Here is a 24,777-nt window from a genome sequence, read left to right as displayed (position 1 = left end):
TGCAGAAACTGCTCATTGTTCAATGATCTACTTCAATATTTAAAGGTTAGTTTTTTCCCTAAACGCAACAAACAGGGAAAATTATTTTAATATAGACAAAATGAGTTGAAATTAAATGGCATTCTCAACTCATTTTACTTCCATAATGTGATGTATTTCAGAGTAAAACTGGATATTCGAGGATATAACAAGGAAAAAATCCATCTAAAATAGAATGTACTGTGAGAAAAGGGGGTTCTCCGTACCATAATGGAGCCAGATGGAGGCCCCTTTTGAATCTATCAATGTTTCATTCATTGATTCAATCTATCATTGAGTCTTGCTGATTTTAACAAGAAAAACAATGAGACACAACCAAATAATATTCCTTCCTCCATGACTTCAACTTTATTCAACAGATTGTCTTTGTCTTCCAGCAAATCTATGACAAATTCCATTATATACAGTAATTATCCTAGTGTGAGACAATGAAGAAAACAACTCATTGAGGAAGAGCTGCCTCATGTGACATCCATGAGACACATGGAGACTAAAAGTCTGTTATGCCACAGGAGTGAGCTAACAAAACGGACTTCTGCTTCTACAAACAGCATACACTGTGAAGTTCACAACACAGGAGTCCTTTACAGTGGGTGGAACACTGCTGCATTGCACTTGTTTAACTACATTATTCTGACATGCCTGAACAAAGTGCCATAATTCATGATGGGCGTTGATAAAGGGAGTGTCATGTATGTATGGCAATGCTCCCTAAGTGCAAACATACTGCTCTGTGTGGCATGTTTTAGGGGTGTTCACTATTACTAGTGTTTAGGATTTGACATGGAACAATCTTCTAGATTACTAGAAGACAAATCTTTAAGCTGATGTAACAATGACAATCCATTCAGCAGATTACTTCAAACCTCCTGCATTTTTATCTTGTTAATGGGATGCAAAGTGTCTTAATGGACTACATTCAGTTTTGATTGACTGATTTTAAAGTTCTTTCATGTTTATGTGATAAGCTCTGGCTAACTGCTATTGCACAGATATTGCAAGCAGATGGGAGGGTTACTAAACCACACTAGTTGATTTTTCCAGTGATTTTCAGGTGTGAGCTTCATAAACATAATCGACGGCCAGGCAGAGGGAGACGAAAAGCGTACTGGAGTTTGTCAGCGGAAGGTCGTTAATCACTTGACCGTCTGGACTCCCTGCTGAGTTAATGGCTTCAAAAATGGAAGAAAAAACCCACATCAGGGTTGCTTGAAAAAATCATTCTGTTGCCGAGGCGGGATCTCGTCAAGTGACCAATGAGCTTCTTCTACCGAAGAACTGACGAGCCACAACAGTCTTGTTTTTATTGCACGTCATTTATTTACTCACCGAAATCTGCATATGGATATTTTACGACAAGCCTTGAGGGGATAAATACATAATCTCACACGCTCACATGGTAAAGTTACTCCTTGAATCACATCCTATAGGCGTTTCACACCTGGCTCATTTTGAGCCTTTATCTTGGAACCTGCTGCATTTCTTGCTTGCTGAACATGGAAATTGCACACGGATCCACACCAAAACAATCGCTCCGATGGAGAAGAAATCTTACATATAGGTTGATCTTTACAATGGCTTCTCTCTTTTGGATAATGGCAGAACAGACATAGGTAGAAGGCATTAGCAACTTTTTGACAGATTCAAAACTTGGCTTCACTCTTTCTGTGTGTGTGCGCAAGTGTGCAAGCGTGTGCACTCGAGAGAGAGAGAGAGAGAGAGAACACAACTAATCATGACAGATAAAAACGACAACAACTGAAATTTTACAACTTTGGTCCATTTTAAAATATAACCTTATGAAAACGAACCATGAAGAAAATGCAACATTGTAACTATTTTAGCCCATGTTTCAGAACAAATCAAACAAGCTACATATCTTAAAACACCCTAAATTGCTCTAAATTGTTTATGCTCAAGTGGAACTCGTGTTGTTATTTCGTCAAGCTCTACGTGATAGGACTCTGAGAGTGAAAGAGTTGTGGTGAGTTGGTATGTTTGTCAACCATCCAGCATTTTGTATCAGCAAGTGTGTCATACCTCCGAATGAAGAGAGCAAGATCTCAGCAAAACAGAATGCATGTGCGACACTACTGCACAGTATCAACAACCAGAAAGACATTAAATTTAAAGGGACATTAAATGCTTTTTTTTATATACCTGTATATATAATTTATAATCTTCTCAGATAATGTTAAAAATGTTTTTTGCACCACAACACTCATAGTTTAGCAATACATGATAATTTTCCACCCAGTTCCTGGTCCACTGTCTGAAACGCTCTTTTTTTGGCTTCAGCATCTCCTTTAAACATCAGTGTAAATGCCCACTGTTCTGATTGGTTAACATCATGCAAACCCCTCAAATTCAGTCATATTAAAAACTCACTCGGTAGAGAATAAACAAACTCTTCACAACATTATAAAACTTAATTTCAGGGTTTACACACAATGCCCATCCAACACATTGCATCCGAATGTATTAAACTGTTCACTCAAGCACATCAGCACCATAACTATCAAACAGTCATAGATAAATATATATATCAAAATATAAAATATTCATGAATAAAACGGTTTACTCATGATTTTGCAGTCAAGTCCAAGTGTTTTTAACTGCAATATTCTTCAATAAGTTCCTTTGCAAAGCTTGAATTGTAATATGACTGGTTCACAAGCAGTTCACGGTTATACACAAAGACATCCAGCTAGTGCATGTTTACATACACCAAAACAGAGCAGCTGAATGACACTGAATGGCATCTCCATTTCTAATTTGCAACTTGACTCTAAAAGTGGCACGATAAACATGACAATGGTCAAAGACGTCTGTGTAATGTATGTTATATGCAAAAAAACAACAACATCAAAATAGTCCAGAGGGGTCCCCTTTGGTGTTCAAGTATAGTTGGTAACACAAGGCCTGTCTCTCTCTCGATACGAACTGAACACCAGTGGGCAGCACCAAAGGTGCGATGACATGTTGTGGGGCTTGTAAATAAAACTGAGCAATGTCTTGTGACGTCACAAACACAAAGATTTGAAAATGAGGTGTTTCAAAAGGGTGGGAACTATAAATGCTCTTTTTAGACTGGGGAGGAAGTTTTGAGATCTGAACAGTATGTTTTTATAGTACAGTTACCACTTATATGTCTAAATATTAAGGAAAATTTTATTTTCCATTTCATGACCCCTTTAATGTGAAAGAAGAATATTTTTTATATAATACTGTATATAGCAATGAACAGATTGGCTAGTTATCAACCCTATGCTACATGTCTTTAGAAGGCACGGTTTGTTTACGGATGTCCTGGAATAACTGGCTTTATTCAGATGGCAAGGAATTGATTTATGAATCACACAAAAGGCTCCAGTTATGACAGTTAAAGGAAATCATGTTTATACACAAACCTTTCCTGATGCACATTTCTTTTTTTGTGTGTTTTTTGGTTATTTTCTCCCCAATTTGGTATGCCCAATTCTCAATGCACTCCAAGTCCTCGTGGTGGTGTAGTGACTCGCCTCAATCCGGGTGGTGGAGGATGAATCTCAGTTGCCTCCACATCCGAGACAGTCAATCCACGCATCTTATTATGTGGCTTGTTGAGCGCGTTACCGTGGAGACGTAGTGCGTGTGAAGGCTTCATGTTATTCTCCACAGCATAAATGCACAACACACCACGCGCCCCACCGAGAGCGAGAACCACATTATAGTGACCACGAGGAGGTTACCTCATGTGACTCTTCCCTCCCTAGCAACCGGGACAATTTGGTTGCTTAGGAGACCTGTCTGGAGTTACTCAGCATGCCCTGGATTCGAATTCACGACTCCAGGAGTGGTAGTCAGCATCAATACTCGGCAAGATACCCAGGCCCCCTCTGATACACATTTCTTAACAATAACTGCTATAATATTAAGCCAAACTAAATAAAAAATAGTAAAGCATTTACAAAAAAAAAAAAACATTGAGCACAGTTGACTATATGCAGAGGTTATTGTTATGAATCTAAACAACTTTATTTGGCATCGGTTTAAATGCACCACAAATGACATGTGGTGTACAATTACAAACAATCTTAATCTAAGGCCAAAGTAAAGCCACACCCCTTCTTTAAACACAGATTAGATAAGAACAATTCCAGGTTCCAAAATCCAGGTTGCTATTTATGGACTCCTGGGTTCAGTCTAAGGAGCAATAAAGTCCACCTTCAACTGATTAAACTGTTTTAATAGTTACATTGAACACTGAAGTCTTTAAATTAATTATTTACTAGTACTGTATTTGCAAAGGTAAGCATCACTAGAACTATTGCTCATACTTAGTGATCCGAATAAATCCCTAACTTAAATTCACCCAAAATTCTGTCATAATTTACTCCAAATTGATGTCCAAACCCCCATGACTTACTTCTGTAAAGCCCCAGTCATCATTCACTTTCATTGCATGCAATAACAGTGAATGGGACAGAGACTGAATGTTCCAACCAACATTTACTACTGTGTTCCATATAAGTCATATGTGTTTTGACCAACATGAATTTAAATAAATGATGACAGTATTTTTGGGTATCAACCACATAGCACATGCTAAAACAACTCAGAGCACATTAGCATCATTCTGCCATCAACTAGGCTGGATAAAGAATGTACAATAAAAGCAACAATTAATTAAAATCTTGCAGTAACTTGCACTATTTATATCTAAACATCTGCAATTGTTACTTTTAACGGCTGGCCTCAACAGCTCCTTACCTTTGGTCTCTTCCACGTGACCCTTCCAATGCGGTTCTCACTGTAGAAGAGTGACTGGTCCACGGGGGGGAAGAGGGGGTCTTCAAACAGACTTCTGTTCTGCTGGCACTGCTTCCTCAGGGCTGAAAACTGCTGCCCTTCATAGGGCTTCAGTGAGGAGAACATACTGCAGCCTGATAAGAAACACAGACAGCAGATAACAAATGTAAAGAAGAACGTTCTGAGGGTTATTCACTGTTGCAGATGGATTGGTTTACTCTATTGCTGGTGTACCGGGCTATTTCCTGTAACGTCCCTTCTATTTGCAAGGTCTGTTGGTGTGTGTGTGTGTGTGTGTGTGCGTGTGTGTGTTTTACTCATTGAACATCTAGCTTAATTCGTAAAAGCGCCCAATTACTTAAGTAAAATGAGCTGCAAACAAATGTTTTATGTTAACTTTGACCTTTTCGATGTATTTTTATTTCTAATCCCAGAGTTATATGCAGAGTCAAGTATAAGTAAATGGTCTGCACATACTATATAGCACTTTTTTTAACCTGAGAGGTTACCAAAGCGCTTTACACTGTGTCCCAATAACCCATTCACACCCACATTCACACTCATATACCAATGGCGGCAGAGCTGCCATGCAAGGCGCTAGCGGCATGTGGACTCATTGGGCCGGGAATCAAACCACCAAGCATGCGATTGGCAGCCAACCCGCTCCACCACCTGAGCCACAGCCGCCCCTGTTTGTAAGCTGTTAAGCTGTTTGTAAGTTCATTTTACCTAAAAGTGTAACACTGTGGCACTGTTGCACTATCAAAAGTTTGGCTGAGTATTGATGCGGATTTCCTGATAAGATTCGGATTCACACACTCTCGGTCTTATTAGATTCCTATACCATATCGAATCATATGTGCATTTGTATGGGCAAAATTTCCATTTTGCTTACATACAAAAGCTATTCATATTGCTAATAATGCTATGCTTAAAGAAATGATTTAGCAGAGATGGGCCACTTCTGTTAAAATGAATGGGAGAAATTGGAACGCTCAATCAAGGAACTCTGAGTGCCCAACGGTCAACGGATGAAGAAAGGAAGTCCCACCTTACAGTTAAAAGAGCCAGTCACCTTTTAGATACAGACATCACCTTTCAATCAACTTTAGAATGGGCATGAGCTAAACAAGCTGGGACAATTGAGTTTTTTGGCATAATATGAGGTAAAGAAGCACAATTTATGAATCCAGTATTGTCAGATTTTATTTCTGATTTGAAATATGTCCTTTGATTGTAATCTAGGCCAAATGTTTTTGAGATTTTGGTCTTTCTGCACTCAGGTAGATAGGAGCTGCTCTGGAATGACTGGAACAAGCCTCCCGAGAGCATTCCAAAGATGGCCGATAGTGGACTGACTTGCTAGAAAGACTTTGTTGCATATCATAATGGTAATTTTTGAGCTTTTTTAAATTCAGTCCATTCCATCAATAAATGTCTTGAAATTGCATATATTATGATGCATATATATTTTTGATACATGTTTAATTGTTTACTTGCATAATTTATACTAAATACTGTACGGTATTAAAAGAGACAATATTCAATGACAAATGGATGCGTGGATCTTGTCGTTTGACACACTGAGCGAGTTAAACCAAACTTTTACTCAACACACAGTGAGAGGATCTTGGTGCTAATAACTTCTACACTATGCTACTTAATCACTGGTGAGTGAAATCTGAAAGTTTACCAGACAGAGGCTAATCACAGAGATTTAAGTTGATCGCACATGCGACTAATTTACATGCATTATAGAGGGCTGCCACAGAGTAAAAGGTTGATCTTGGGATTAAAGAATCGAGATCAAGATCGTTCAAATGAAGATTGCGAGGCATTTTGGAAAATCTTTATTTTTGCCCAGTCCTAATCAAAGCATAGCTCTTTTAAAAAATGTGTTTGAGCAGCCAATCAGCCTGACACAGTAACATTGGCTCAAACAAGGAGTAAGTTTGGGGTGAGACTCTCCGTTTGTACAACCAGTGGAAAATCAGGAGTTTCTGGAATCTGTTTGAAAACGATTGACGATTTTGTTTGGTGCGCTAGTGTCACAGAAAATTAGGCCTACACACTACAAATTTAAATGTAAAGCTGTTTTACATTCTTGCAATAATAATTAAAATAATAATAAAGTATAAAAATCTCATGAGTATTCAGCATCACACAGTCAAATCGGAAATGTCAAAAAAAGAAGTAGAATTCAGAAACTCTGACTAAACATCTGAAAAATACTACTGGCCAAAGCTTTAGTTTACTATACAGTTCTTTGAGTTCATCACGTACCACCAAGGATTGTCCGGAGTTCACAAATGGAGGACAGAAGCCCCCTCTCATCACCACACATCAATTAAAGCATTACACATACTGTTAAAAGACTGTTATTCATAACAAAATCAATACTGATCTCAGAGTAATCTGCTTAAGAGACCAAACAGCCATTCATACCGTTATCTGTCAACCACAAAAACCCCAAACTATCCTGTTTTTCAGACCCAGTCAAGCAAAATAGAATACATATCTCACAATACAAGGATCTCCATTATGGATTAGGAGTGGAATGACTCAGAGATGGCATTGTGTTTTAAAACAGGGTGTGTCTTCTGCTGTCAATATCTTTATTTGGGCTGCTCGAAATACTGTTTGTGGCCCTAAAAATTTATTTGGACACTTGATTCACACATTAAAATGTCTGAAATGACATTAGGTTAGATGAAAGTTCAAGTTCCTCTAAAGTTCCCAGGGGTTTCTAGCAGAGTAACCACATGTGTTCATGTTTAACAACCACACGGTGTCCAAATACCACTTGGTTTGACATTTTGTTGACTAATGCAGACTTTTTAAGTGTATATGCTTAAGTGTCCAAATACTTTGCCACTGTAACTTATACACATGCTGTAAAAACAGTCCATGTCGTTTATATACAGATAAATATAACTTTTTGTTAGAAGGATACGTTTTCAGATTCAGGCTTGAATGTTTGGAATGTAACACTGATTTCTGTACAAATGAAACACAATAATGTCACAAAGTATCAATATCGTCAACGTTCATTTACAGCGTTACAGTGTAACTCCTCACGCGCCAAACATGTTTTTGACATGTTCTACACAAGAACACATTTCAAAACAAGTAAAAAAAAAAAAGAGAAAAGTATGTGTATTCAACATTTGAATGTCCAACCTCATAAACTCGCAAAAAAAACTACGATTTCTCAAAACAATGAGTTAACATGGTTTTTAAATGTTGCAAATAAACTAAAATTCTCTGCATTTACCTGAAAAACTCTTCCGGTTTCCTTTCCCCCGGCTGGTTTGATCTATTCAAATGAACGCACATATGAAAACCAGATGTCACGTATTACTTCAGTGCTCCATATGCACAGATGAATGTTTCTATTCAGTTCTCCGTAGAGACTCTAATGCAAATACCACAAGACTGTGTGTTTACATCTGTTTCGTTCTCTTTTTTTCATTTTCTATTTGGTTTTAGGGAGGGGCCATCATTTACACACAGACAGTTGACACGCGTTAGTTTCTGAAACTCGTCCTAATTTGTCAGTAGAGATTAGAAACAGTGCATGCCTGCATGGGGAAAAAACTTTAAGCTCAATGCTGTCACCTTATGGCAAAGAAACAGTAAAGCTTCATAGAATGAGCCGGTAGAGTGGCAAAAAATTATGGAGATGGAAATGTTGCATATTAACATACAAATGGAAAGAGATTCACAAATAGAAAGATGGTTCACAAATAAATTGAATGCGATCCACAAATAAATATCAGTAGTTTCACAAAAATTAAATGAATTCACAAATAATTAAAATGAGATTTGCAAATAAAAACATAATTTACAAATAGATTTTTCAACTCACAAAAACAACTAATTTGTGCATTGCATGGCATTTATTTGTGGATCGCTTCCTGTGCATTTGAGGATCTATGCATGCGTTTGTTGATTTTAAAATAAATCTAACATCAAGATGTGCACACAAATCTACAAATAGGTGGACTCCACCCATTGTCTACTCAAGCCAATCAGATAACGGCCACATTACTTGGAGCAACCCTTGCACGTTCTATCTTCAACTAATCACGTTTCGTTTTACCATCAGGGCAGGACCAGAGTCACAGTGCTCTTGTGAGCATGGAATCAAGCACATTCAGATAAGCTCCAAGGCCGAAAAACTTCGGACACCATATTATTGTCAAACAAATTGTCACGATTCACTGTTGTCTGGCCTGTATTTCTCCCGTCATCTCTTCCCGGACTACACTTTCCATAATTCCCTGCTCTCATCTCTGCCAGCTGTCCTTCATTGTCCTCACCTGTGTCTCATTTAGTCATTATCCTTTGTGTATTGAAGCCCTGTTGTTTTATGTCACGATTCACTGTTGTCTGGCCTGTGTTTCTCTCCTGTCATCTGTTCCAGGACTACACTTCCCATAATTCCCTCCACAGTGAATTATGGGAAGTGTAGTCAAGTCATTTTTATTTGTATCGTTTCAAAGCAGCTTTACAGAAGATCATGCATTAACAGAAAATGAAACTGTAATGTCTATAAAGTCTTAGAGTCATCATTTTGTAATTTGATTAAATATGATTATAAATTGTGTATAAAACTAAATCGTTATGTTTATGTATTTAGACAAAGATTTAGTTTGAACTGTAAGATTAATGACTAATGTCTTTGAAGTCCATCCTGGATTAGCTGCATAAGTTCACATAGATGCATTGTCCTTTGTTTTCTGGTTAATGAAGGCTTTTGTTGGCAATTCATTAATAGTCTATGTATTCCATTTTAAGAGTGTAGTCCATCATTAGACCAAGGTGATGCAGGCCGAGATCAGTTACGTGCATTGCAGTTCAGCAGTCATTTTTGTGAGGTCTATCCTAAGTCAAAGGTTCAGGCAGTGGCATATGAAGTATCCCATGTCTTATGGTTGGAGTTGACATCAGTTCATTCTCTGAAGTGCATCGTAATAGACTGAAGTGATGTCTGGCTGGCACTGGCTGCTTTTAGTCATCATCACACAGAGACACGTAGCAGTGGAGTTCAACACCAAGCAGGAATGGAGCTGGATCTGGTCGGTTCTGGTATGAGACAGGGATACAAATAGAATAATATTAGCATACATGCCATTAAATTTATTTCAGAGTTATAGATTATTATAAATGTTTCTGGTTCCGGCAGAGCAAATTAAAGCAGCCTTGATGGATAAATTAGGTGTATGCCTGTCTAAATACTGTATATGAGTCTTTAGTCTAGACTTAAACTGAGTGAGTGTGTCTGTATCCCAAACAGTGTTAGGGAGACTATTCAATAGTTTAGGATAGTATAGCATTACAATAATCTAGTCTTGTGTTGTAACTTACTATTATTTCTGGGTTCTACAAACATAGGAAAGGACAGATTGGTATCAAATATAACACATACGTTCTTTGCTGTATAAGATGATGTAACAGTACATCCATCGAGAGACAAATTATTATTTAGCTGCTTATTTTTAGAGGTTTTTGGTCCAATAATTAGAACCTCTGTTTTGTAAGAATTGAGTAGAAGGACATTTCTGGCCACCCTTTGATTTCATTGATACACTCTGCTGATTTGGAAATTTGTGAAATTTAGTTGGATTTCGAAGAAATATCAAGTTGGGTATCATCTGCATAAAAGTTATTCCATGATTCCTGATAATATCTCCCAGGAGAAGCATATATAAGGAGAAAAGCAGAGGCCCTAAAACTGATCCCTGTGGCACTCCATACTTAACTTTTGCTCATATTCTCACATATAATTTCTTCTAACAATATGTAACAATATTATATGCTCCAATAGCCATTTTACCTTATCATTTGTACAAAACATTACAATATAAAACAGCTGAAATAGCTTGCACACAAGTTAAAAACTGCACATTTTGACGCAGACTTTTTCACGTGAAAAAAGTTCCACTATATAGGGGAGACCGGGGATGAAAGTAACACCTTTTGTTTGAGCGTCAGTAACTCAGTGGTTGTTTGTGCTAGGTCTCTCAAATTTTGATACATACTACCCATATCTGTCTTCTACAAATATAACTCACTTGGACATCTATTACTCAATCATAGATTATGTGAGTTAGTGTCAAATACAAAGAGTTCTGTTGTTACAACCCACCCCACAACTGGGGTGAGTTGTAACACTAACTGAGGATGGATGTAACAATGAGAGGTAATTTGCTAAAATAAGATTCACACTATACAAGAATATATTTATACAAGAACCAGTCATTTCCTGCCATGGATTTCTCCACCCATGACTGGTATATATATTTTTTAACTGTCATGACATCTCACATGTAAGAGACAATTCACTTGCATTTGCATTCACATGACATCCTGTCTGTTATTGATGAGAAAAATGTTAATCTTTAAACATAGAGCATGCGATGAAATAAAAGAGCTGTCATGTGAGGTTTGCACTTTACTCCTATTTTAGACAAAACAACACAAACTCCACGTCCAATTCTGTGAGTATTTGTCTGGTTGTTTTCAATATCAATATATAACATACTGTATATCTGGATTAATTGAACTGGAAATTAGCTTGTTTTATAGTTGTTTTGTAGAATATTTGCTGTTTTGACCCTTATCTTAAGCTTTTGTTTGTTTTTGAAGAATGGCCCCAAAAGGTATTTGGACACTTCTGAATGTCATGCCATTCGATAACAAAATGTCAAAGTGGTATTATTTTAAGCAAAGATAGCACAAATGAAAAGCAAATTAAAGTTAGTTCTGAAAAAATCTGTTTGCAACATGGTTTAGTGTTGTGTTTTCTAATGCAACAACATTCATAAATGTTTTTAAATAATTATACACATTGTTTTGGTCAAAGAGTTATTAAAAAAACAACTAAACTATAATAAATGAGCATTATATTTCCATTAGATACTATGGAGTTTGGAATCAATTCTCTGAGATTGATTCTCCTCTGGAACTTTCTGTGTGCCAGAAGTTACACACACAAAACTGCAGCACGCAGTGATATTTATGAGGGGAACACTCAACAGTCACCTGAGCTTCTGAGTGGTAAAACAAACCCACTGCAAGTCAACCCTATAAATTCAGTTCACATTCATGCAGGACATACGCTGGAGCTGCAGTGCAGGGATGAAGGAAATGAAGGTAAGCAGAAGCAGTATAAATACATTTATTTTTTTACATTTTTAATACACCAAGAATAAGTTGCAAATTGGAGTAGGGCAATGTAGTAATTTTGATATCTGTAAAATTGATAAAGGAATAATTCACCCAAAAGTGAACATTTATTGGAAAAGTCATAATTTACTCACAATTATGTAATTCCAAACATGTATGAATTTCTTATGCGAAACACAAAAAAGAAAGCAATTTCAGAATATCTCGTCTTTTCAATACAGTGGCAGTCCCTTTTTTTAAATGCACCCAAACGTCTCATAAAAGTAATCACTTTAGTAGCATCATATTCCAAGGCTTCTTAAGACATATAAGTTTTGGTGAGAAACAACCCAAAATGTCTTTTTTCAGTGTAAATCTTGACGTCCATTTCACGTTCATGAGCGCTATGAGAGGCACTCGTTCACAGTGGCTTGCGTGTTCACCCTGAACTTCTGACATTTAGCTTTAAAAACATTGCAATTAAAGGACGGGCCGTGATAATCCTTAAATTTCTCTGTTTGTGTTCTGAATAACAAAAAAGCCATGATGACTTGAAATGGCAAGAGGGTAAGTAAATTCTGATTTAATTTTCATTTTTGGGCAAACTATTCCTTTAATTGTAACAACAAAATTCTAATTATTAACTTGTTTTATTAAAAAAAAAACTGGGTTGTTCTCAACCCGGTTAATGCATGATGTTTCCCCATCACGCTATTTTTTGTGTTTTTTTAATCAACTGCACTCAAAAACATTTTTTAAGATTTATGCATTTCAATTTCATAACAAAAAGTTGTGTAACTTTTAACAAAATTTTGAAAACGTATAATATTACAATTATTAATATTACAATTATTAATATAACAATTATTATTATTGTTTTGATTGTGTTACCAAAGTTACTGCAAAATTATTTATCAAGCATTTTTTTTTCTTTAACTTATGGGAAATATAAGCGTACCAATAACCACAAACCATCATTTGGTCCCAAACTAGCTACCCCTTAGAGAGTACTAAGTGCTTCAAACCTATCATTCCTGTCCCCAAAACCGCCCATCCTGCTTCCATGAATGGCTACCGTCCTGTAGCACACTTCTATGGTGATGAAGTGCTTTGAAAAACTGGTCAGAACCTATGTCTGCTCCTCCCTCCCCAGCTGTCTGGACCATTACAGTTTGCATACCGGTCCAACAGGTCCACAGATGATGCCATTAATCACATTAATACACACTGCCCTCTCCCATCTGGACCAGAGGAAAGGAAACTGTTTGTGGATTATAGCTCCACCTTTAACACCATCATCCCCTCACACCTCTACAAAAAGCTCCAGAACCTGGGGCTCAACTCCTCTATCTGCCACTGGATCCAGGACTTCCTAACCAGACACCACCAGGTGGTCAGGATGAAACACCACATCTCCTCCGCGTTCAACCCTCAGTACTGGACGTGACCTCAGCCCCCTGATTTACTCCCTCTACACCAATGACTGCTTGGCCAAACACAGCTTCAACAAGTTGAATTTTGCTGATGACACAGTGGTGGTAGGCCTCATCACTAACAATGATGATAAGAGTTAATTAGAGGACGTGGATGTCCTCTCCACATGGTGTCATAATAACAACCTCTCCCTGAATGTCACCAAGACCAAGGGAATGGTAATTGATAATGGGAGGATGCATGTGAATATCTACAGCCCCCTGATGATCAATGGGGCCACCTCACAGAAAGACCTCTCCTGAAAAACACGCAAAAACAGCTTGGTGAAAAGGGCGCGCCAGTGTTTCAACCACCTATGACGCCTGGCCAGGTTCAAGGTCTCCCATAGGGTGCTGAGGGCTTTCTACATTGGGGCTTTGGAGAGTATTCCCACAGTGAGCATCACCGCCTGGTTCGGAGGCATCACGGTCCAGTTTGTCAGACAGCCAGGATCGAAAGAAGCTGTCCAGAGTGGTGAAGACAGCGGAGAAGGTCATCAGGACTTCTCTCCCCTGCATCACAGACACCTTTCACCACACCAGATACAGACTCTTTTCAGTGATTTAATCAGGGAAGCTCTACCAGATCCTGAGGACCAGCACTGAGATGAGTTTTTATCCTCAGGCAATCCGGCTACAGAACAGGGACACTCGAGAGAGTCTGTATATTCTAGCTTCGCACAGACTTATATATACAGACTATTTTATATATATAGTATATATCATTATGTGGGTGTATGTCCTTAGTTCGTTGTTGGTTCTGTTTGTTGTTGTAATGTGGGTCGAGGAACTAAGGAAAAACATTTTAATACATTGCATCACATGCATGTAATATGTATGTGACAAATAATAAACCTTGAACCTTCATTTGTAGCCTATTCATGTAAAGTGCCAGTGTTGTCTCAAATAATTTTTATTCTTTACGCTGCAGGGCTGGCACAATGGTGGCAGACGCCTTTCGGGTTATTTGAGGGCTGCAACTATGGAAACAAGGACCCAGTGGAAACCTGCAATGGCAGTTTGAAGATATCAAGAATCACCTCAAGCCATAACGGTTTTTATTTTTGCATTCGTTTGGAAGAGACAGGCAAAACAATTTTGCCATACAGAGTCTATGTAATGGGCTTAAATCCTACTCACAATGCACAGCGGAGAAAAACCAGAGAGACAAAACCTTATGCTGATGGTGTGTCAGACAGCCATTTTATCACAGCTGTAACATCATCAGTCATTGTGACATTTTTAGTGGCCTTCACGTTTGGTGTGTTTAGTAGATCTTATGTGATTAAATGTCTACAAATGACAAGGGCACACATACCGTATAGGAAAAACTATCACGAGACCACCAGTGGAAATGACAACTCACAACCCACCACAAATACACAACCATTACAATTGGAGACAGTGTTCTTTCACAAAAACCAGGACGATGGAGAAGACACTGTGGACATAGTGGCAAGCCATGTGTACCAAGATTGTGTTGAACAGGAGAGCAAGAATGTTGGTGAAGTAGATGGCGAGAAGGATGATTCGAACCAACTCCAGACTCCAGAAGGAGAACAGAACCAAAAGTCAACGTCAGTACTAAGTCCACACCCAAAGAAAAAGAGTCGTGTCATTAAACTCTACAACTATGATGAAGAAGGGACTCAATACAGCCACATAAAAGACTCTGGAGGAGAGGTTGAAGATGAAGTCATGCCAAAACTGAGAACAAAATCACTGACGCGACTCAGTACCATTATGAAACAGGCAGAATCTTTGGATTTCAACCCAGTAAAAGAATCAACTGATGTCCAAATGACACCAAATGCTCCTTCTTATGAAAACTGTTCAACGACTACAGCAGGAGACGGAAACATTGGAGAGGCATAGACAATCGCAGAGGCACTATCACAAGATCAGTGAACGTATCTGAGAACAAATATCTGAATTATTTTGTTTATGGTATTGTATAGTGATATACTGAGATAAGGCTGGCCGATTACAGGAATGTTTTGGGTTCAGTACATGTTAAGCTCAATCGACAGCATTTGCAGCACAATGTTTATTCTCAAAAACGTTTCTTTAGACTCGTCCTTCGTTTAATAAAAAAAAGAAATGCAAAAATAGTGGTTACTAATAATAGGCACTTTCAATGGAAGTGAATGGAGCAAATCCGTAAACATTAAAATACAGTTTCGAAAGTTTAGCCACAAGATGTAAACATTATATGTGATTTTAGTGTGAAAACTCGAGTTTACAGTGTTACATTGACATGGCAAATATAGGATAGAACTACACAGATAAGGTTTGTAAGTGATTTTATCACATTAAAATCATGTTAACATGTCTATTTATATTTTGTGGCATTTACATTTTAACGTTTATGGACCGGCCCCATTCACTCCCATTTTTTACTGGGATTATTTTTACATATCAACATTAATTTGTGATAATTATCATTTTGTCGCAAATGCTGTCGATTGAGTTTACCTTTTATTGAACGCGGAAAATTTCTTTCATCAGCCGATATTTGGCCATTTTGAGATTATCTGCATCAGTTGATAACGATGCTTGATTGGACAATTAACATTTTAGCGTCAGTTCCGGTATCTACCTACAGACTTATCATTTGATAGAGTACTTCTCCTGCTTTCAAATATTTTTTAGTGTATTTTGAGTAAATAATGTGCAGGGATGAAAACTCATGAGAGGTGAAAAAGGTGAGAAAGTCACAGCAGGTGTTTCTGATGTAAATTTTTAGTTGATTCGTTTGTTGTATTTAAGGCTTTTCTAAAGTGGTATGCTTACATAAAGTCTTTCAAGTGATTTTAATAAGGAAAATGTTGAAATTGTAACAAAATTTGTACATCTTCTTTAGTCAATAAATTGTATTACGGTACATAGTTTGGTCCAAATGTCTGTACAATGTGTGACATTGACCATGTTAACTCCTTTGTACAGATATATTCCTTCATTTGGTGTTATTTTTCAAATCATGTTGGAATAACATGAATGATCAGGTTTTGGAGTTCATGCCTGCTCAAGTACATGCTGTCATGCATGAACGGTACCTTCCAAATGCTAGAAATTCATGCACTGAAATTGTTACTGATAATGTCATTTTTAAATAAAAATGTATTAAATAAGAATGCAAAACAGAAGTATTTTCAGTAATGGTCTTAAACCTTTGGACCCCACTGTATATTGGCCACCAGGCTTTCTATAGTGACTATACCAGTCGACCGATATGGGATTCTTAATTGTGAGAAAAACAAAAAAAAGAGTTAAACACAGACATTGGACAACAGATAATTGGAAAAGAGTGTTATGGATCTTAACCCCATTGAGCTTTTGTGGGATCAGCTAGACTGTAAGGTGTGTGAGAAGTGCCAGGCAAGACAGCCAAATCTATGGCAAGTGCTACAGGAAGTGTGGGGTGAAATATCACCTGAGTATCTGGACAAACTGACAGCTAGAATGCCAAGAATCTGCAAAGCTGACATTGCTGCACGTGGAGGATTTTTTGATGAGAACTCTTTGAAGTAGTTAAAGAAAATGTTTTTGTCCTGACTATACATTGTGATCAGTTGAACGCCCCTTTGGTGAATTAAAGTACCAATATTTCTTTCCATAAGAGCAAAATCTGTAAATTATTCCAAACTTTTGGCCGCCAGTGTACATATATATATATACACTAACCGAGCACTTTATTAGGAACACTTGTACAAGTTATTCATGCGATTATCTAATCAGTCAATCATGTGGCAGCAGTGCATAAAAACACGCAGATACGGGTCAGGAGCTTTAGTCAATGTTCACGTCAACCATCAGATTTTATCTCAGTTATTTGGACCGTGGCATGATTTTTGGTGCAAGATGGACTGGTTTGGAGTATTTCTGTAACTGCTGATCTCCTGGGATTTTCACCCACAACAGTCTCTAGTTTACTCAGAATGGTGCCAAAAACAAAAAACATCCAGTGAGTGGCAGTTCTGTGGACAGAAATACCTTGTTGATGAGAGAGGTCAACAGAGAATGGCCAGACTGGTTCGAACTGACAAAGTCTACGGTAACTCAGATAACCACTCTGTACAATTGTGGTGAGAAGAATATCATCTCAGAATGCTACTCTGAGATGCGGGTTGGCGCAGTTTTGGTGGAACAAGGGGGGCCTACACAATATTAGGCAGGTGGTTTTAATGTTCTGGCTGATGGATGGATGTTATAAAATCTGTCTGAAGTAGTGTCAGTTTTCATTTATACTGAATTTAGATTGTTGATGCTACTTTATCGCTACAGCAAGCCACTAATGTCCAGAAGAAAATCCATTTACATACAACTGTTATTTATTTCCTTTTCAAAACAATATAAACAAAGTCAAACTTTGAAGAAAAAAGAAAAATGAAAGCGACCGAAAATTACAAACAGCCCATCTCGCGCTCAGAAAAATCCTACAACACTGCCAAAATAACAACAAATTCAATACATTTGAAAAATATTTCGCCTTTTGTTTGGTTTGTGATTTTTTTTCTGTGCCTTTTTTCTTTTAAAGTAACACTGTAAGAGTCTGTAGGTAGTGATGATTTGTATTCAGACATGTTGAAGCAGTCCATGAGGGGTATGCCATCTTCTGGGGCTGTTTGGGGCACTCCGAAAAACAACTCTGATGTGCTTCAAGCTCGTCCACGGGTCTTTACTTCATCATCTGGTTGTGCTATAATGCAATTCTGACCTTATGCCATTCCACAAACTCATCCAGCATCACTGGCCCTGGAGTAAGCACACAAGACACAGATCATCAATGAAGGGCATTGACGCAGGTGAAAAACCTTTCTGTACATCTTTACGTTTTAAGGAAGACAGTAAGTTATATGGGTTTGAAACAACATGAGGTAATGTTGACAGAACTTTCATTTTTCAGCGTGAACAATCCCTTTATGTTGACGTGAGGAAAAAAAAATAAAAGTGGGAAGACTTGATTAAAGCAAGACCATTTTTGTGGACTTATGAGAAAGACATGGATCGATGAATGAGAACAACATCAAACTTACAGGCTCCATCTTCATCGTAATTGCTGAGGTCTGTGTTGACGGTGCGGCTAAATTCTAAGACGTTGTACCACTGATCCTTGTTCATTACTTTGTACTTTGATTGCTGAAAACAAAGAGAGAGAAAACATACTTTTGATCATTGTAGCACATTACTGCATATTGTTACATGCCAAATTCTACTAATCAAAATTAAAGTTGTGTGACTTGCAGTCCATGTTTCTTAGCTTTTATGTCACCTAATGCAAGTGTACTCCTAAGGGTTGCTAAAATGAACTTTTAACAGACTGAAATGGCATTGATTGCCAATTTTGGTTAATTAAATATCATCTCATGTTTGAGAATGTCCTCAATACCACCCGTCTCAGACTAGTGAAACCAAGTAGCAAATCAAGGTTTTTGCAAAGTCTAAAGCCCTTTATTATGTCCAGCACCAACTCACCGTTTCAACAGGCAATATGTCAACACAAGACAGAAAATGACATTTGCCAAACTATTTCACTGGGTTTTTAATGTATACTATGGGCACAGACCTCCAGAAATTGATTGAAGACAGGGAACAGGGGCCACGTCCTTCCAAGCAGCAGCGCCAACATGGATTTTGCCGTATCCATATCAAGACTGCGCTGATCCTTATCCTACAGTCAAAAACAAGATTGGACACGGTATGGAAAAGTCAGCATTATGCAGATAATTGTCGTATTGACCTAACTTTAATTTACACAAAAAAATACATGATTTAAGATTTCATCCTGATAAAAAAACAACAAATACAGCATCTCACCCTGGCAAAGTCAAAGGCATATCTATAAATGCTCTTAAATATAACCGGGTCATTCAGTTGAGAGCGCAAATAATCCAGTTTGCCTTGTAACCTCTCTGTGCAGTCACATCTATGGACAGGAAAGAATTTATGAATGCAAAAACAATAAAGGTGCAATCAACAATTCCTACTGATTTAGAGGACATGCAAGGTTATCCTCTTACTGTAGTGAGGTCATTCCTTTGAGCCATTCTTCTTTAGTGAAAAATCCCATATTTGTTGCATCAAGTTTCCACGCTAACACTAACATTACAATCTAAAGGACACAATAGAACAGTACGAGTTATTTCAATCATACTTTGCATCTGAAAAATGTTGACCAAAAAGTACATTACACAAACATTTTCTGGCTCCACGCCGATGTCCTCGCAAAACTTCTCCATGCTCTCTGGTCCGACGACATCATCTGACCCTGTACACATTTAAATCAAACACTTTAAATTAGGGCTGTAAATCGATTAACATTTGTAATCGAATTAATTACATGGTGTCCTGATCAATTAATCGCGATTAATCGCATATACAAATATGTGCTGAGAAAGCCCCTCATATAACAATATTTAAATATATAATGATTATACATATTTATATCAATATATAATTATACATAGTTATCTTTAAATATTAAAAAATTATATATATATATATATATATATATATATATATATATATATATATATATATATATTCATATAATTAAAATGCATTAAATCCCTGTAGCAGAAGAGTTCATCATTGATAAGACAATACAAAAGCGGCTTTAGAATACAATGTATTGTTTACTACCATACTATTGATCATAAGTCAATCATTGGCATACAGTTCACAGCAATCCATTTCACAAGTCAATTTGTCAATCGGTTCGAGATTTATTATGAGGGCTTGTTTAAGGTCCCGTCAATTTACACATACGTCAGACGTCTCGGGTGTGTTGCGTCATAAATATAAAATGTTTAGGTCACAGTGTCAAGTTAAATATAGTTTAATACTCGATCTTTAAACACATCTTGAGATCCCTTAGATCACAAGAACGTAATGCATGTTTGTTGTTCTGCCTACTGAAGTGTTTTCTTCACTGTATAAACTGCGCATTGCTCATACAGCTGAAATTTCACTTACTGCCCTCTGGAGTAAACAGGTGGTACTACAAGCCTGCATTTCTCAGGAATCTTCCTTATTATGGTCCGTGGGCGATTAATTGCATATTTTTTTTTTTACGCGTTATTTTTGGTAAAATGAATCGCACTGAATTAACGTGTTAAATCGTCAGCCCTACTTTAAATGTTATTTGGGAAATATAAATCTATGTGCAAAGATCCGTCGCAAAACATGAGTCAACATGAAATAATGTTATAACAAGGTAAAAAAAAAAAGGTTTGTCATTACAACCATTTATCAAAATGGAATAACTTGCCCTTTCTCTGAAACAAATTTCCTTTCCAGCTGACATTACAAGCCCACGTATTTTTCCTTTCCCTTCCCATTCAACCAAATGGATACATTCTGCTATGGAACACCCACTCTTTTAAGTTGTTGTCACGTAGTGATTTGCCTCAATACGGATGGCGGAAGACGAATCTCAGTTGCCTCCGCATCCGAGACCGTCACCCCGCGCATCTTATCACATGGCTTGTTGAGACATTTTTATTTCTGGATGGCAATTTAAATAATAGCGTTTATACAAAGTGTGTTAATAATTAATTATATATTGTTTTTCATAATGGCATTTTCATGCTTATAACAAATATGCCGAATGTTTAAATATGGTCAATAATTGGCCTATAAATATTGGCAGCCGAAGTGTCAGTGCATCCCTAATATAAATCATAAATATCCAATTTGACTTGGAAATATGTTACATTGTTAAAGTAAAATGGGTTGAGAATGCTGTTTCATGTTGACTTTAAAAAAGCTGCATACAATAAATAATGTTCATCAAGTGTAGGAAAGTTCTGATTCATGTACCTGCGTATTCATAAAACCAGGCAAGACATTTCTTGCTAGAGAACAGATCCTCTGGGTTTAGCAGTCGACCTGGTGTTTGTGTCCTACAGTAACTGGAATTTAAAGGTGACATGAATATCATCAACTATATGATGAAATTTCATCACCATGTCTAATATTTTTCACAAAATGCTCAATATCTCAAAATCAACTACAAACACCTCTACGTCTAGTATCTAAGTCAGTCTAAAACACAAAGCAGGTATACATTATTAGTCCTTTTGTGTTTACAAAAGCAACTACAGTGGATATGGTAATACTTTATAATAAGGTTCCATTAGTTAACATGAACTAACTATGAAATATATGTTTACCACATGTATTAATACATTTTAATAAATGTTAACTTCAACATCTAGCAATGTGAAAAGATGTACATGTTAACATTAGTTAATGCACTATGAACGAACATGAACCTAACATTGAACAATTGTATTTTTGTTACCTAACATTAGCAAATATTAATAAAAGCTGAAAATAAATATATTGTTCATTATTAGTTCATGATATCTTATTCATTTACTAACGTTACCGAGGATATAACTGAAATATCACGGCATTCTCGCACAAACATATGAATCACAAGAAAACACTGCTGTTATTCAAACAGTTGTGAGAAAGATCTAATAACTAAGAAAGCAGAATGAACAGAAAGAATAATAGGAACAGAAATATTTTTGCCTGGTGATTTTGCACTTTCTGATACTGGGGTCTTCTGAACCGGACGACTTTCTCTTCTTTTTCACAGGCATAATGGAACTTCGGATGGGTTGATTTGATCTTACTGCACAAATCACAAACAAATGAGACAAATTGAAGCAGATCGCCGCCTTCCTTCCAACTTAATATATCAGGGTCAATGAAGACCACAAACCAGATATACCTGTGTACCTTTGGGCAACGTGTCCATTCAAGTCTACCAGACACTAGAACAGGACAAAAATAATTATACCATCACACTCTTGATAAATACAAATATGCACTGTTAATATTTTTTACTTACAAGCCTAAGATCAGTCTGGATTGTCTCTTCTTTATGCCTGTCAAGACCTTTAAAAATGGAAAATAAATTAATGTATATTTATGTGCTCTCTTAAAGTGAAGCAGCAATTATGATGTTTACCAGCTTTGGAGAACATTTGGAGAGTCAGTTTATGATCATTACAATATTTCAATAACATTAATGGTTGCTAGCACATTATTTGTAGGTTAAAATCCACTAGGGTTGATTCAGGTACTATATAATTTGCCCTATACCAAAACACTCAAACCCAGGTTACTCCAGAGGGATTGTCCTTGTAATTCATGCAATGTGTGCCACTTTGAAATAAAATAATCTATGATTATTTAGTGCTTATTCTGTAAACTATCCGAGTCGAGTTCATAATATTTGCTTCATATACACTGGCATACATCCATGAGTTTGGAATAATGTACAGATTTTGCTCTTATGGTAATAAATTGGTGCTTTTATTCACCAAAGTGGCATTCAACTGATCACAATGTATAGTCAGGACATTAATAACATGACAATTACTATTAAAATGTAAAAAAATAAAATAATAATAATAAATTCAGAACTTCTTAAACTACTTCAAAGAGTTATAATCAAAAAATCCTCCACATGCAGCAATGACAGCTTTGCAGATCCTGCAGACTGTCTTGTCGGGCACTTCTCACACACCTTACAGTCTAACTGATCCCACAAAAGCTCAATGGGGTTAAGATCCATAACACTCTTTTCCAATTATCTGTTGTCCAATGTCTGTGTTTCTTTGCCCACTCTTACAGTTTCTTTTTCCGTTTCAAAAGTGGCTTTTTCTTTGCAATTCTTCCCATAAGGCTGCACCCCTGAGTCTTCTCTTTCCTATTGTACATGAAACTGGTGTTGAGCGGGTAGAATTCAATGAAGCTGTCAGCTGAGGACATGTGTGGCATCTATTTCTCAAACTAGAGACTCTGATGTACTTATCCTCTTGTTTAGTTGCACATCTGGCCTTCCACATCTCTTTCTGTCCTTGTTAGAGCCAGTTGTGCTTTGTCTTTGAAGTCTGTAGTGTACACATTTGTATGTAATCTTCGTTTGTTTGGCAATTTCAAGTATTGTATAGCCTTACCTCCTAAACACAATTATTGACTGACGAGTTTCTAGAGAAAGCTGTTTATTCTTTGCCATTTATTGACCTTAAGACATGCCAGGCTATTGCATAATTTGGCAACTCCAAAACAAGCACAAGACAATGTTAAGCTTCATTTAATGAACAAAATAGCTTTCAGCTGTGTTTGATATAATGGCAAGTGATTTTCTAGTACCGAATTAGCAATTTAGCATGATTATTCAAGGATAAGTTGTTGAAGTCATGCTGCTGTCTAGATTTGATAAAAAAATATTTTTTTCAAATAGTGATGCTTTTTTTTTTTTTTACATCAGTAATGTCCTGACTTACACTTTGTGATCAGTTGAATGCCACTTTGGCGAATTAAAGTATTTAATTTCCTTCCAAGACAGCAACATCTGCACATTACTCCAAAATGTGCATGTGCAGATGATAGACTTTACCATCAAAAACACCTTGCATCGGAGTCTTGCGACATTACTTTTATTTTTTTAATCAATTAAAAAAATCATTACATTGTGTAAAGTAGCTCATCAATTTAAAAGTCTTTTATTCAATTATTAAAACGGGATTCAAAAAAGCAACAGAATACAACACACAGTAATAAAACACTGAGCTTTCTAGGAACATTTTGGATTAATCCTCTTTCTTGATAGAATTAATTAAAATAAATACATTTTGAAAAACAAACTATGAAATAAAATCTTTGGTGGCTAAACTTACCTCATTTATAACATTTAAAAATCAAGCATCAGCTAATCTACTAAATTCAAAGGCCTAAAATATTTTATATTTATTTTATAATGTATGATCAAGATAACAAGGGTTTTATTCTACACAAACTAAATGATACATAATCAAAAAGGAGATAAATTATTTAATAAGAGAGCACTGCTACTGATCCGGACAAATGTCTGGCCTTTGTGACTCTTGAAATGGCTGATCTGCTTAATGCCAAAACCTGAAACTAATCTAAACGTGTACAATAATTAAAAACACATTTATGCTGCCGTAAAACACGTCTATTAAACTACAAGAGCGGCCGAAAGTTTGAATATAAACACAAAACACATGCATGTGATACATGAGAGCATTAAAGCATCTCACCGGCTCATCTAAATATGACAAATAAACATTTATAAAAACACTCTACAGATTCAAGATTCATTCTAAAAGACTGTTAACTAATCAAACCTGAATTTTCGGCTGGTTTGGTTCGTCCTGTTGAATTATATTGTGAATAATTTCAGCTCAAAGATTCATCTGCGTTCCTGCGACTGCTATGGTTTCACTCAGTAGGACAGATTGCTTCCAGTTCACGGAGCGCC

General features: G+C 36.8%; 3 protein-coding genes across 4 annotated transcripts in view; 1 reads left to right on the top strand and 2 right to left on the bottom strand.

Moving 5' to 3' along the window:
* The window catches only part of LOC127623267 (calpain-5-like), a 28,055-nt gene extending 18,782 nt beyond the window's left edge, over positions 1-9,273 (bottom strand). The window contains exons 1-2 of the mRNA XM_052097644.1: positions 8,105-9,273; positions 4,792-4,964 (exon numbers count right to left, since the gene is read on the bottom strand). Coding sequence (XP_051953604.1) covers positions 4,792-4,956 — 165 coding nt within the window. The 5' untranslated portion in view covers positions 4,957-4,964; positions 8,105-9,273. The remainder of the gene's footprint in view (positions 1-4,791; positions 4,965-8,104) is intronic.
* Positions 9,274-11,254: 1,981 nt separating this feature from the next.
* On the top strand, positions 11,255-17,068 carry LOC127623139 (uncharacterized). Its single transcript, XM_052097408.1, has 3 exons — positions 11,255-11,333; positions 11,752-11,988; positions 14,404-17,068. The coding sequence occupies exons 2-3, from the start codon at positions 11,757-11,759 to the stop codon at positions 15,345-15,347; spliced, it is 1,176 nt and encodes a 391-aa protein (XP_051953368.1). The 5' UTR covers positions 11,255-11,333; positions 11,752-11,756; the 3' UTR covers positions 15,348-17,068.
* A 109-nt stretch (positions 17,069-17,177) lies between these two features.
* On the bottom strand, positions 17,178-24,762 carry LOC127623140 (DCN1-like protein 5). Of its 2 annotated transcripts, none has more exons than XM_052097409.1 (11): positions 24,644-24,757; positions 22,336-22,382; positions 22,224-22,258; positions 22,014-22,116; positions 21,294-21,385; positions 19,670-19,740; positions 19,493-19,584; positions 19,290-19,398; positions 19,039-19,143; positions 18,509-18,611; positions 17,178-18,227 (listed from the first exon to the last, which is right to left on the bottom strand). In XM_052097409.1, the coding sequence occupies exons 3-11, from the start codon at positions 22,240-22,242 to the stop codon at positions 18,172-18,174; spliced, it is 750 nt and encodes a 249-aa protein (XP_051953369.1). In that variant the 5' UTR covers positions 22,243-22,258; positions 22,336-22,382; positions 24,644-24,757; the 3' UTR covers positions 17,178-18,171. The 2 variants fall into 2 exon arrangements, with proteins under 2 accessions (XP_051953369.1, XP_051953370.1); XM_052097410.1 differs by having other exon boundaries at positions 17,179-18,227; positions 22,216-22,258; positions 24,644-24,762.
* Between the last annotated feature and the right edge of the window lie 15 nt (positions 24,763-24,777).

This window comes from Xyrauchen texanus, chromosome 29 (genome assembly GCF_025860055.1).
Source record: "Xyrauchen texanus isolate HMW12.3.18 chromosome 29, RBS_HiC_50CHRs, whole genome shotgun sequence".
Classification (NCBI taxonomy): domain Eukaryota; kingdom Metazoa; phylum Chordata; class Actinopteri; order Cypriniformes; family Catostomidae; genus Xyrauchen; species Xyrauchen texanus.
Note: the sequence above shows the minus strand (reverse complement) of the source record. Positions and strands in the feature narration are given on the sequence as shown.